A 14,968-nucleotide genomic window follows, 5' to 3' on the forward strand; every position below is an offset into this window, starting at 1 on the left:
GCCAAGCAAAGTAATTCAAGTAAATATGCTCTTGTGGTTTAAATCACCAATTTAGATAATTGTTTGTTTTTTTTAATTAAATGAATAATCAGCAAGTCTTCACTTGACTTTTTTCCCCCTACATAGGCAGAATCAAAGATTGTTCTTATTTGAGAGGTATCTAGGTTTAAAATTATAAAAATAAATTGTATAAATAAAAAATGCCTTATGGCAAATACTTCAAATCACAATTCTACAGTTCTTTAATAGTTTTACTGTTTCATATCATTCATAAGTCACTGAAACAAATACCATTTTTCCATCATTTAATAGAGAGTGATGAGTACAATATCGGAGAACCAACACAGTCAGCAAAGGGGTCCAGGGAGAGGGAATGTAAGATTTCATGGGAGTGACTTTTGAGTAAGGTTTGAGAGGTAAATAGATGTTTGCAAGGGGAAGTAGGCAGAGGGAAATGCCTAGGTATTAAAATTAGCATATGCAAAAAATAGAGATTCTAAAGATAAGTGTGCTTGGGGAATCACTGAAATCCTCCAATATGTCTGAAGTGTAGAGCTATGGGTGGTTGTGTTATTAGGTGAACTACACAGATTTTAAGAGGTAGAATTGTGAAGTCTTTCCTACATAGCTGTATTTACTGCATGTACTCTATTGCTAATGCAGAATGGAAATATTAGTCTCAATTTATGTCTTATTCTTTTTTATTTCCTTTTTTCAATATTTTCTAATGTATATAACACTACAGCACCTATGTACTATAAAGTATATACTCAGTTTTTCTTTTTTAGTGACAGGTATGTGTTTTTGAAACAATCACTGCTTCTTCCAGGGCAACTGGGCTGGCAGTACCAAAGAATCACCTAGTGGTGATGTTAGGGAAAGCACTAAGAAGTATAGCCCTAGAGCTAATACATTGAAAGTGTGTTACTATTTATACAAATGACTAATCAAATCTTGCTTTTAAAGGTGAATGTTTGAAGAAAATACCTCACAGTTAAAAGTTTTGCTGATAGGGTTAGAATCACCAGAGAGGAACAGAAGCTGAAAGATTGCAAGACTGAAGTATAGCACCTTTAGTATTTGATAAATTAGTGTTCTCTGTCTCTATTTCCCACAATACCAGTGTTTTTTTACCCTTGGTATTATTGGTATTTAGGGCCAGATAGTTTTTTGTCATGTGGACAGTCTTATACATTGTAGAAAGTTTTGCAGCATTCCTGGGCTCTAACTACTAATTGCTAGTAGCACTGTCAATCCTCCCTCCAGTTGTAATGGCCAAAACCAATTCCAAATGATGTCAAATGTGCCCTGGGGAGCAAAACCTCCCCTAGTAGTGAACCACTACCATAGAGCACAGGGTGTTTGACAGCTGGGCCAATGCTGCTCTTTGGTCCCTCAGTATCTCAAGCACACATAACCTGTCATAAATACTTGTGGTGTTTTTTTCTTGAATGAATAAGGGAGTGAATTATAAAACTCTATAAATATGCAGCTTAAAAGTATTAAGATGAGCCTGGTGAATTGAGTTGTCATTTGTGATAATTGTCTCATGCTGTTGATTTGTAGGTGGATTTACTGTGAAGACCAACCAGTTGAAGTTTACAGACTCTTCAAACTTAGTAGCATTTCCATTTCCGCATGCAGCAATTTTGGAAGACTTGGATGGTTCTCTCTCTGGGAAAAATAGAAGTCACATTCTGGCCTCTATGGAAACCCTTTCCGCTTCTTGTTTGGTCAGTGCAAGCTTCAGTCAGATTGTTCGTGGCAGTGTCTGTGGGGAAGATGTTCTCTTCCATCGCATGTCCATTCGTTTGTAAGTAGAATTAATTATACATTTTAGCTTTCCAGTGAGCATATGTGGGTCATTGTGTTGTTGAGGCTTGTATAAAGAAATTGTTTTCTGACTATTTAAAGAATTTAGTTCCATAAAACTGAAGTGTGAATAATTTTGATATTTTCATTCACATATTTCTGATAGTTTCAGCCTGATTCAAATGGCAGTTGTCAATATCTTTGGGCCAGATCCCATACCCATAACCTCTTATGAACATTTTAAGATAACAGCTTCTTCTTTAAAAGATTTTCAACCAACAGAGAATTTGAAATATATTCAAATTAAAAATATTATTGAGAAAATTCCAATAATGTCCATTCTCATTTATATACATGTACTCTCTCCAAGCTCTCTTTAAGTGCTCACTGTGCTCCAGGGAAGCAATGGCTGATGCCTCCTATTACTTGCAAAGTTGCTCCCAGTTCATTTTCCTTGTTAATTTCATGAACTATTGGATTCGTACAATACCTTTCCTATTAATATTGAAGCAAGGACTCCTTGGTTATACTACTCAAAGTACCATTAAGTCAGCAGCTGGGCTGTTTATAATGCATAATAGGATTGCTTCTGCCCTCTTTAATTTCCAGGTAATGATTGCTAGAGTGTCTAGGGTTCTCTCTTTTACCTATTTCAAATGCATTGTATATATTTAGCCACACTTATTTCCTTCCTTTATTTTAAGTGTCCTAACTCCATGAATATTAAGTCATGTAATTCAGTCAGACCACGTTGGCATCTTATTTGAATAGGTAAACTCCAGAGAGCGAGAATAATCGTGGTCAGGATTGCACTAACTCTGCATTTTGAATGCATATGGAATCAGTATCTTATCGTTCTGTTTTGGAAGTCTCGATAATACACTGAAAGCATCGGAAAGTCACTTTTACTTTCCATATTCATTATTCTAACATTAATAGTCTCATTTCCAGTGAGTTAAATAACAATAATAGGGGGATATTATTTTATATATATTATTTATATACATATTATTATATATATATTTTCTTTTTTAAAATTTTATTTTTTGGTGCGTATTAATTATACAGAATGGTGGGTTTTGTTGTTGTATATTTATACATGCATATAACATACTCTGATCAATATTACTTCCTAATACCTCCCCCACTTTCTAACCTTCTCTCCTCCTACTTCCCTTCCTCTCATCTGATGATTTCCTCTCTACTTTCATGAGAACTCTTTCTCTCTTTTTGTTCTTTGAAGGGATATTTTTTTATTCATACTCATGATTGGGTACAGCATGACTTACTTTTTCTTATTATTCTTAGAAATAGGCTAATTTTAACTGTTCATTAGAGTTGTTTTTTTTTTTTTTTCTTTTTTTTTTTTAGTGCTGGGGATTGATCCCAGGGCCTTGTGAATCTGAGGCAAACACTCTACTAAGGGAGCCATATTGCAAGTATCATTTAGAGCTCTTACCAAAGATGACTTTAATGTATGTTTGAGATTTATGAACGTTAGTGATTAATTTCCTGAATATACTTTTTTTAATGAGGAAAATAAAATAGATTTTGTAGTTAAGAGGAACATTTTGTGCTTGTAGATATTTATTTCTATGTATTCATGACAATCCCTTTTATAATTGCTTTGGGACGTTCTTAGGTTGTCTCTTGAAGCAGCACTTGCCAACATGCTGATAGAAAGTTCTGCAGAGCCTCAGCCTTGTCTGAGAATCTGCTCTTTGAGATCTTCATGGCAGGAAACTTAGGTCCTTGCCTTGGCGACAGATCATGCTGTCACCACTCAAAGACAGACAAAGTCGAGAAGATTATAATCCTGATGCTATAATCTAAGTTGATTCAAAAGACTCCGCATGGAGTGAAAAATTCATCCTGATTTTCTTGGAATTTCCTGTTTTAGCATAGAAAAACTCCAAGTCCTGGAAGACTCTTTAGGACCACAAAAACCAGGATGACTGATCACCCTTTACTCACTATGCTTCTATTTAAAAACTTCAGACTGACCCACAGGTTTATGGACAAATACCCAACAATCTGAATTTAATCATAGGGAAGTCTCAGCATACCTCCAGTTGTCAATCTCTTGGCCCTTGTGTCCTTACCTCTAGGAAAAGGCAGCTGGATTAGGTGAACTCGCAGGCCTTGCTCAAAGTATACTCCAAAGGCTCACCAACATCACCACCACCAGGGCGCCCCTCAGAAATTCTGAAACTCAGACTGGACTTTGGACATCCTGAATCAGAGTGCCCAGGTGATTGGTATGACAAGTTTGGGCAGCACGGCTCTAAGGTCCTTCTAATTTTATCCTTCTATGATTCTAGCCTTAGCTATTTGTGCTCCGGGGCTTGATCTTTGTCCCAGAGCATTATAACCTCATTAGGAACATGTCAGAGCTAATGAGCAATTTGGATTCAGTGTAGATACAAACTTTGCTGCATTTCATGGAGAAAGGATTAATTTGTTGTGCTATTTGCCTTGGGGCAAGCACCCTAAGAGTTGATTTACAAAGCTCTCACAGTCATGATCTTTTGGGGTTGCATGTTGATGGAGATCTGATATGGCACAAGCGCCCTGCTGTCTTCACTTTTAACTGTTCACCCCCTCCCTCAGCAAGAGGTCCCCAGAGGGCAAGAGTGAGGCTTTATATAGCGGCATAAACAAGGTGCTCCTTCCCCCAAGTGCTTGGAGTGTGATTTCTTCCTTGTAACGTCCCCTCTCTGGTCTGTTTTTACTATAACTGTAACTTCTTTGTTTGACTCCAGTGACCTTCTGTTCCTGTCCCTCACTGCCTCATTTTAATCTGATGAGTGCCCACCTTTGTGATACTTTCCATTTTATGGTTCAATGCTAGCAGCTGGTTGCATATAAATACTTGAAGTTGGCCATAATATATTTAATGTTTGGGTGAAGAATAAACTGCTCCCCTGTATAAGGCAGAAATCAAGTTTATGTCTAGTTAAAATGACAACATGGTTGATCTGCATGGTTGCTGCTTATGTTGGTCTCTCTGTTCTAAGAACATGCTTTCTGTTTTCAATATTCTGAGTCATGTTCCTTCTCTAGCTTCTGTTCCTAACAACCTCCCTCTGTGAACTTCATTCTTCCTAAAGAGGCAGGGGTTGGGACCTTATTCAGAAAAGGATGTCATTGAACATTTTTTTTTTCCAGAGCCCCCAGGATGACATGCTTTACATAGTTCTTGAATTAATATGTCCAAAAATTTAGATAAATGATTTGCTCTGCATAGAAATAATTGCACAGAACGAGGATAATATTCTTGATAGATTTTTATGTGCTATTTCTAGATGTCTTTTGTAAATTCCAGTCTCTGTTCTTTAAATGCTGGTTTACTATAGAGTTCTGTGAGCTTTCGTTTTCTCTCAGCCATGTACCCATCCCAGGCAGTCTTGGCTATTTTCATGTCAGTTAAGATTCACTGATGATTACCAATTGTTTCCTCTAGTTCAATGAGCATACACTCTGGACCCATTTTTCTGCTGCTTAAGATTGTGCACCGTCCAGTATTATAGCCACTAGAAACGTATGACTGCTGAGTACTTGGCATGTGGCTAGTCTGAACTGATGTGTTCCATAGGGGAAATTAAACACAAATTCTTGAGGCTTAGTATGAAAAAAATATAAAATAGTTTAATAATTTGCTCATATTGGTTACACTGATGATATTTTGGATATATTAAGTTAATATGTTACTAAAAGTAATTTCTCTGCTTCTTCTTACTTTCTTATGTTTTCCTTCTTTTTACTTTTGAAATGTGGCTACTACCTCTGACTTGTTCATTATTACTTTTGTGGGTTTCTTGAATTTCCACTGAACAGCAATACCTTGAGTATTTCCACTAGTAGACTTAATAGTCATTTCAAACTCATCTTGCCAACAGAGAAATTATGAGCTTATCCCTTAGACCTTGGGTGTTTAGAATCCCGCTGAGGCAAATGTTTATCTAAACCAGAAATATGGAGTCACCCAAAACCAACTCGTCTTCTTACCTAACTCGTTACAGTAATCATCTACCTGGTCCATTTTATTTTCAAACAAGAAAAAAAACACACACAAATCAAACGAAACAAAAGAAAAACATCCTTCCTGAGTATTTCTGCTTCTCTCCTTTACAACTTGGCCCACTAGTCCTGGCTTCTAACCTGTATAACCATGATAGCTTCTGAGCATGCCACCTTGCTGTGTTCCAATGCTTGAATTTTGAAAATAAAGGTCTGGTCTTGCTTGAAACTCCAGTACCTCCAGAGGAAGGTCCACTATTTTCAATGTCTCCTGGGCTTTTCATGACCTGCTCCCTGCTACAGTTCCAGCATCATCTCTCAAGACTGTCTACCTTCCTTCATTCTATCCTCCAGCTGCTTTCAACTTCTTTGCCCCTTTCAGTTCATGAGGTTCAGCCTCTGTGAACTCAGCCTGGAGCCTGTTTCCTCTGGTAAGCTTCCCTGAGCATCCTGAGTAGATTCTGGTCTCCGGGCTGTATGTCAGCTCTTGAGGTTTGCTCTCATCAATACTCTTAGTCCCTACATAGATCCGCAAATTGTATGTTTTTCCTTGTGCATGGGAAGGAGTGTTTATTTGTTTTTCTTAGGGTACCAATACCATGTTGAACAAACTGGTTTGAAATTAGTGTTTTATAAATTAATACTAATAAAAATATTGAAGATTCCTCAGAAGCTTCCTTTGGTGTCATTATTGCTCATTTCTCTCTTAGGGCATATTCATGAGGTGTCCCTGACATTGACCTTTGCTTCCAAAGACATACACATAGAAAGAAGTGGAGCTGTGATTTGTACATGCAGATCATTTTTAATTACATCTCTATTCTCTACTTTTGAAAAATAATTCCAAATAAACGTATATGTCCTGACCATATTTATTGCACAACTGATAATCTAGGAAGGTAAAAGTTCAGAGGACATTAGGAAAAATCATTAAGTGTTAGATGCTTCTAGGAATTTTAGAAATAAAGACTGAGAATAGCATTTTAATCTCCGAGTCTTTTGGAGCAATAAATAAATAAATAAATAAAATAAGTGCCTGCATTTGTTTTTGCTTCTAATCTCACATCAGTAAAATGGGCATAATAGCATTTATCTCACAAGGTCATTGTCTGGCAGATAATAGGTGTTCAATAAAAGTGGCCTTTAAAAAAATCTCTGTTTTACATTTGTTATATACAGAGGAACACATCGGCAAACTACTACTTGATTAAAACACTATAGATTTTTATGTTTCTGAGAAACAAATGCCTGGCAAGGAAATTAAATTTGCTCAAATGTAACTTAATCCAATTCTTGCAAACAAGTGAATCATTTCCAATAATCACATGACATTATGCCAGTGGAGCAAAATCTCCCAGGTGGTCATAAAATCTGGAGTCATGCAGTACGTAGGCTTTGATTCTTTGTACCCGAGTACCTTCTGTTTCTTCCTTCCTTCTTCTAGAAAAGAAAAGGTTAATGTTCTTGTTGATCACCTTGATTCTTAGATCTTGCTTAATATCCTCTCCTGGCGTGCTTGCGTTCAGTTTTTACCTATGCAACTGCTCTTAATGTGTCAGTGTTCAAAGTATGAGGCACCCCCTGCCTTTGTGAATGCAAAAGTAAAGAAGAGTTCAAATGGAAATTTTGGCCTAGCTTTTCGTCTAATAACCACCTAACTCTCCTTCCTAGGGATAAAGAGGCATAGCATCACTAATGATATCTTTTCAGTCCTTAAAAAACAAAAAGAAAAAAAACCCTGTAAGACAGGGAAATTTCAAGATGTATCATCCTCTAGCAGATTTACAGAAGTAAAATAGAAAGTAATCTAAAAATCATAAAGGTCCCAAACTGTGCTATACCAATACTATAGATTATTAAGTTTCATGAATAATAAAAGAGTACAGTGGTGTGCCAGCAAATGTTTTAACAACTAGCTCTGCAGAAAAAAAAAAAGACCTGGATAGTAGTATTTGCATACTTCTGCAGTGAATATACTCTCATATAAATTATTTGAAGCTGCAACATTACACTGAACATAGAGTTGGGAAGAGAAACTAAGAAAATATTCTCATGAGCTGATGTCAGTTAGTTCTACCCCAGTATCAGGTATGTCTGTATCTGTGTGTATATTATATATATATATATATATGCATTTTATATACATATATTATATATATGTGTATATATATGTGTACATGTATGTGTGTGTGTATATATATATATATATATTTGAAAAGGAACAATACATATATATGTATATATTAAATGGAAGAATGGAAGACAGGTATATTAATATAACTCCTATCAGGTGCATATTGTTATTTTTCAGTATCCCTGATAAGTACTTGCCTGCATTCTGGTCACATAACTCTGGGTATGGTATTCTGCTCTGAGGCAGTTTTCCAGCTAGATGCAGCAGATCAAGGCAAGAGATGCCATGGTGTATGAAGGACCATAAAAAATGGGATGATGGAAGACTCTTTTCTTCCTGGATTAAGATAGAATGAACAATAAGTAGTGCCCAAATATGACAGTAGATAAGTCTATTGTAAAATGGTAGAGGCTACCTTAGAGGTAGTGCCAGGTTGGTTCTTAGGGTCCTCTACAATCATTTATTAGTTTAGCCAACTCTCAACAGAGAGAGAAGTATATATTTAAAATGTCATGGAGGAGGAATGGTCGGGTGAACCCACCAGCAGCACAAGAATTATGAAGTCATATGACTTGACTTTCTGGGTACTCACTTTATTTTGCCTGATAATTTCAGAATTTTTAAAGTTTGGGGAAAAGCTTAGTGATTTTTTTTTTCCTTTAGGTTTCTTACTTTACTCAGAAGGAGCAATATTTAAGTACTTCTGAGTCAATAGTTTATATGGAGAAAAACCTTACTGATAGGCATGAAATATTACTGGATGGTGGTAGGACATCAGATAAGATAATAACAAGGACTAAGCTTAGTGTATTTTTAAAGGCTGCTCATACAAATCCAGTCAACAAAAGCTTGTTGGTGGAGCTCAAAATTTCAATTTTTTTCCTTTTTGTGCAGTAAAGAGAAACAGCAGTAAGCACAAATATCCAGAAGTTGCTTGCAGCACCCTTTGAGGCTAGCTATTATGATGTGTCTAGCTTAGGAGATGTGTAATTATAAAGAGTTTATTTCACAATTGTTCTGAATCAAGAACATTTAGAGCTCAATGCAGTGTTTTTGTAATACACAGAGATATGAACCCTCAGGAAAAGTAAGCTAATGGTAAACACAAACCAGGGAGTTAATATTTGTTCTCATTGGTATTGTTGATTGCCTAACAAATCCTTTGTGGGCAGTATACATTCAACAGTTCTGCACAGCACATGGGCACTAAATTACGTAACTGTTTAAGCAACTCATATGGTAAATTGGTACTTTGGGAAGTTTTTATCCAGAGATAGAGTCATATTTCTAACGGAACATATCCCTTAATTAAAAGGAGATTTTTGCCTTTAAAAAAGAACAAACATTAAAGAACCCCATGGAAAAAAAAGCAGCATGTTAGGCCTACGGTCCTTTGTCTTTTCAGTTGTATACAGGAGCTGCTGCTAATGCAGAAGGAAGGGTTAACATTTAAAATGGACTGGTTGCCTCCTGATTTCTTGCACATAAAGCCATGAGAAGTTCAGGGAGAGACTTCTTCGCCTAGTAATGAAGCTCTCTGCTGCTAATGGCCCATGCAGACTCCCTTGGCTCCTCCAAATTAGAAATACTTTTGTGCTCCTTTGCTTCATTAACAGTAAAGAGAGGGAGATTGGTGGCTATTTAGGGCACAGGGAAATTGGTGGCTATTTAGGGCAAGTGAAAATTGTAGTAATTATGGTTGGTAAATTCTCTTCATGGTGTTCTTTGACTCTTGATGTTCTTTTGGTGCTTTTCAGAAGAGCCCACCACTGTCAATGCTGGCATTTGGCCTAGAAGGATAAGAGCTGATGTGACTTTTAATATTTGGCCCCTGGTAATGGTCAGTGTGAGGCATCTTGCTTACCAAGAGACGGGTCTTTTACATTTTTTATTTGCTCTTTGCAGCGTGCCATATGACCATATCACCAGCTGTGATAGAGGGATGTTTCATAGCCCCCTGACCAAAACTGGTGCTGCTCATGATTGCCTGTGAATTTGTCTCCTGAATAAACCTTGCAGATGGATCAGGTGGTTTGATAAGATCAGAACGCTGAGAGAATGTGCCTGGCATGAAGAGGGAAGAGGAAAGTTTAAGTTAGGATCACAGTGTGCTCTGGTGCCTTTTGGGTTGACCAAGGGGACAGCATCACTGCATCACACTATTGGAAGGAAAAGAACCTCAAAAGGAATGTATAAAGGCCTGAAGACAAGTAGAACTTAAATGCTGTGATTTCATTGTTTGACAGTATTTGAAGAAGGGGACGTGTTTGTAAGGGCCTTTAGAAACAGGAGTCTTGAAATGCTTCTTTCAAAAACTGAAATACCAATTTATAGAAACCAAAATCAGAATAAGTAATATCTAAAAATTGTTTAGGGAGTGTGTTGCTGGTAAAATTTTGAGGAAATAATTATGCAATTAAGATGACCAGGTAGGGAGATTCTTGGGGCCACATTGATGGCATTTCTGAAAGTAGCTAATTGGTTGTATTGATATATATTGATAAAATAGTTTCTTAACTCTCAAGGAGATGTGGGGGATTGCTAAGCAAAGAATGGTGAGGTAGGAGGAATTAAATGGAAACAGATGAGTGTATTTGAACAAAAGGAGTTCTGTTGTTGGATAGTTAAAATAGAACTATTCTTTAGTGGCCCAAACCTGAGTCCTAGGATGTAACCTTCATCTACAAACAACATTGGGTTTTACCACCTGCCCCAACACCTTCTACATCAGCTATCTCTGTAGGCTATGGCTGGTCATGAAACCACTAGTTTGGGGCTGGGGATGTGGCTCAAGTGGTAGCGCGCTTGCCTGGCATGCGTGTGGCCCAGGTTCGATCCTCAGCACCACATACAAAGATGTTGTGTCCGCCGAAAACTAAAAAATAAATACTAAAATTCTCTCTCTCTCTCTTTAAAAAAAAAAAAAAAGAAACCACTAGTTTGGCCAGTGGCACAGCCAGCATCTGTGCAGGCTCTAGAAGCTCAGGTTCCCAGATTTCTTTCTTATACCACCAGTATTCAGTGTTTCTGAGGGCCCAGGAAAATGGTTGAGGGGTTGGCTGGGGATTGCTTGGGAATGGGTAGAATCCAAAGTGTGAAGACCATGTAAGACCAGAATAACCACCTGTCCTCCACCAGGAGACTGGAGACTGGTAATTGGAGCCTAAAAAGCAAAATTCAGGAATACCTGGAGAAGAGGGTGTCCTCAAGGAGATGAGGACTCAGATCTTTGCAAATTCACTGGACAATGCCCAGATTGTTCTATAGATTGACAGGGCATATTTTGCTGCTGATGGTTTTATGGTCAAGTGTGAGTTGGAGCAGATCATATGCCAGTCTGAAGAGTGTCATCCATGGGCTTCCCAAGGTCACTGATGACATCAATACCATTTAACTGCAGCTCGAGATGGAAATTGATGCTCTTGAGAAGGAGTTGATATTTGTGAAGGAGATTAAGGAAGAACTGAAAGGTCTGCAAGCCAAGAATACTAGTTTTGGATTGATAGAAGAGAGGAATGCCCCCCAAATCTCAGGACCTAAGCAAGATCGTGGAAGAAATGTGGACCAAGTATCATTAGCTGGCTCAGAAGAACTGAGGAAAGTGGAACAAATAGGTCCCAACAGAATGAGGAGAGCTGTAATCCCCAGAGATCAGGGTTCCTGAGATGAAGTTCACACAGCTGAGAAGCACAGTCCAGTCCTCAGAGATTGACCTTAATTCAATGTGATATCCAAAAGTCAGTTTGGAAAATAGCCTGAGGGATGTGGAAGTCTATTAAATCATGCAGAGGGAGCAATTCAATAGATCCTGCTATTCCTAAAGTGCAGTCTGGCACAGACCAGGAATATGAGACCCTACTGAACATCAGGGTCAAGGTGGAGGCCAAGATTGCCACCTACCATCACCTGCTAAAATATGAAGAGGACTTCAATCTTGATGATACCTAGTCAAAACAACGCCTTGCAAACCACTCAAAAGATCACACTTCACAGGATTACACATGACCAAAAAGGCATCTGAGACCAGTGACACAAAAGTACTCAGGCACTGAGGCAAAAGAAGCAGTGTTCCCTTAGGGGAGCAGGGGAACAATAAAAGTTCAGAGGTCATTGGACGTATGAAATTATTTTCCAAAGTGGTTCAATTGTGAGCACTTGAGTAGAATAGAAGAAATATGGGTTATTAAGGAAAAATTAACATTTTCCTGAACCAGGACCCACTACTAGTGCATATGATTTATCCATGACCCAAAGAGGTTTTCTGACCACTAAATATAATGTTCAAGTCCTTGTGACAAACATTCTGTAGATATGGGTTTGACTATATCAAATTCTGATAACTTAAGATCAGTTGCTTATTTCCTTTGATGAATAAGTTCACAAGAAATATTCTGACACCCTTCAGTTTGCTGGCTGGACTTCTCTGTTGGGGAGAAATGTCACTCAGTAGCCAATAGGAGTGTGCAGGTACATTTCACACTTATTTCTTCATTTGACAAATACTTTATTGAACTCCCATTCAATAGACAGATTTATTTATTACTGAAATTCATTGGAAATTCCAACTTATTGATTAGTTTCTCCTGGATTTAGGTCTTACAATTCTTTATTCAGATCCCATACATCTCTGTGGAAGCTGAAAGGATGCACTTCCACAACCTGAAACACTTGGACTCATTCTCAGGATGGTGGGGAATCCCATCCCATCCTAAGTACTGACCTTGGTACCTATTACAACTTATCTACCTCTTTGATTTCTTAATTCTCACTATCTCTTCTTATCACATTTGTTTGCATTTATTCCACCAAAGCTTATTTTTATTTATTAAATATATTCACTGGGCAATCCTGGGACTGAGGGTTTCACTCAGGGAAAGAGATAACCAGGGAGATTGAGGAAAAATAGCTAGAAAACACAAGAAAGACAATTTAGCATTCCAAAGGTGTTCTAAACATTACATTTTAAAAATAAATTCTATAAATGTAATGGTTTTCTGTTTGAGGATGTGAACAGGCAGAACTAGAAGTGTGGGACGGGGTGAAGTACCATGGAGGCAACTCATGCAATAGGCTGTATGTTAGAACAGAGGCTCTATGTGTCTACCCTGAGCTAAGACTATAAGCTAAGGATTGTCCAGTTATTCCAATTTAAATGCTGATGAAAATCGAGCATATGAACTCTCAGTATTTCAAGCCCGAAGAGAAGGAAATCATCCCCTCCCCTAAGATTTGTAAAGGTACCCTTAATGCTGCATAGAAAATATGGGGAGGGCTGGGATTGTGGCTCAGTGGTAGAGCACTCGCCTAGCATGGGTGCGACCTGGGTTCGATTCTCAGCACCACATAAAAATAAAAGGCATTTTGTTGTGTTCCATCTACAAAAAGATTCTCTCTCTCTCTCTCTCTCTCTCTCTCTCTCTCTCTCTCTCTCTTTCTCTCTCTCTTAAAAAAAAAAAGAAAATATGGGGAAAGAGTAGTTACTTAATTTACAAATTATCTCACCACCAGCACTTTTATTTCATTAACGGATTAAACAAACACATTTACTCTCACCAGGTGTAAATGTGTGTATGCATGTGTGTGTGTGCGTGTGTGTTTGTGTGTGTGTATCTCAAGTGCTATCAAGTGCTACATTGCCAAGGCCTATTCCCTGTAACATGAAAGCTTTTGGGGAATGTTTTAAATGAACAAATACCACGGATAGGCTTTTAGACATACAAATAAGTTGGGAAGAATGGCAAATCTTAAGTGAGCTATAGAGAGGTGCTGTTGGGCATGGTGATGCCTACTGAGTGCTATATGTAGATGATCTTTTAAAGTTTCACTGTACTTGCAGGAAGTTTATGTGCACTATCCTTGTCTCCATTTGAAGTTGTGGTTCAGTGGTAGAGCGCTTGCCTAGCATGTGTGGGGCCCTGGGTTTTATCCTTAGCATCACATAAAGATAAATAAATAAAGGTATTGTGTCAATCTACAACTAAAAAAATATTAAAAAGAAATAAAAGAAAGGAAACCAAAACTTAAACAGAGTTAGTCATTTGCCCAAGATCATATGCACTCCTGTGTGCAGATCTACTTTTCAAACATATATATTGGACTCCAACTTGCTGAAGCATTTAACATTAATAAATTTCCCTTAGCTGGGCATGATGGAAGACTCTTACCCAGGAGGCTGAGGCAAGAAGAAGTGCTTGTACCCTGGAGCTCAAGGCCAAGTTGGATGACAAATCAAGATCTCTCCTACCAAATAAAAGTTCCCTCTTGATAATATGCCACCATATTATAAATTGACTTTAGATATCCTCATGTCCCACTTCACTTTGAAAAGCCAACATCCTCCTCCTCAATTTCCTCTATTTTGAGAATTTAATTATCTGCCCACAGCAAAATGCTACAAAGATTCACATGAAAACTAAACCAAAGGGGAAGAGAGTCATAACATGTACTGATTTTTAAAAAACTTTTGTTTTATTTTTTTAAGTCTATTTTGACTCACTTTTAGAGACTTAGCATGTGACTAAATCTATTTATGTTCTAATAGAGACTTAAAAATCACTTTCTGGAATGGGCTGAGTAGAACAAGTTGGGAGATATTGGATCATAAATTTCTGTCTTATGCCATTTACATATTTCTGCCATACTCTGCATGAGTTCCTCCATTTGCTAAAATGTAGTTCTTGAAACCCCTTATATAAATTAGAATGGCACTGTTTGCTTTTGGAAGATCTTATCATGCATTCTTCATTCATATAACAAACACTATCTAGATGCCAGGGTCTGCAGGACCCAGAGCCGCACAGCAGGTATAAAGAGGCAGAAGAAATACCTCTAACTTAAGGATTTTATAACCTATATTTTTAAGAAAGCAAACTCAAAAACACTGAGGGGCTGTGCTAACAGTGTGCACTGGACAATAGGCCAGCCCACAGAACAGGCACCAGATCACCTTTTCCTTCTAGGGAAGGCTACTGAAGGCTACTTGCTGATCAGTTAAAGAGGACA

At 37.7% G+C, this 14,968-nt stretch overlaps 1 protein-coding gene across 1 annotated transcript in view; it reads left to right on the forward strand.

Annotated features, from left to right (window-relative positions):
* The window catches only part of Pkhd1 (PKHD1 ciliary IPT domain containing fibrocystin/polyductin), a 426,978-nt gene that overhangs the window by 192,521 nt on the left and 219,489 nt on the right, over positions 1 to 14,968 (forward strand). The window contains exon 47 of the mRNA XM_026400889.2: positions 1,567 to 1,813. Within this exon, the coding sequence (XP_026256674.2) occupies positions 1,567 to 1,813 (247 nt within the window). The remainder of the gene's footprint in view (positions 1 to 1,566; positions 1,814 to 14,968) is intronic.

The sequence above is a fragment of the Urocitellus parryii genome, chromosome 8 (genome assembly GCF_045843805.1).
Source record: "Urocitellus parryii isolate mUroPar1 chromosome 8, mUroPar1.hap1, whole genome shotgun sequence".
Taxonomy (NCBI): domain Eukaryota; kingdom Metazoa; phylum Chordata; class Mammalia; order Rodentia; family Sciuridae; genus Urocitellus; species Urocitellus parryii.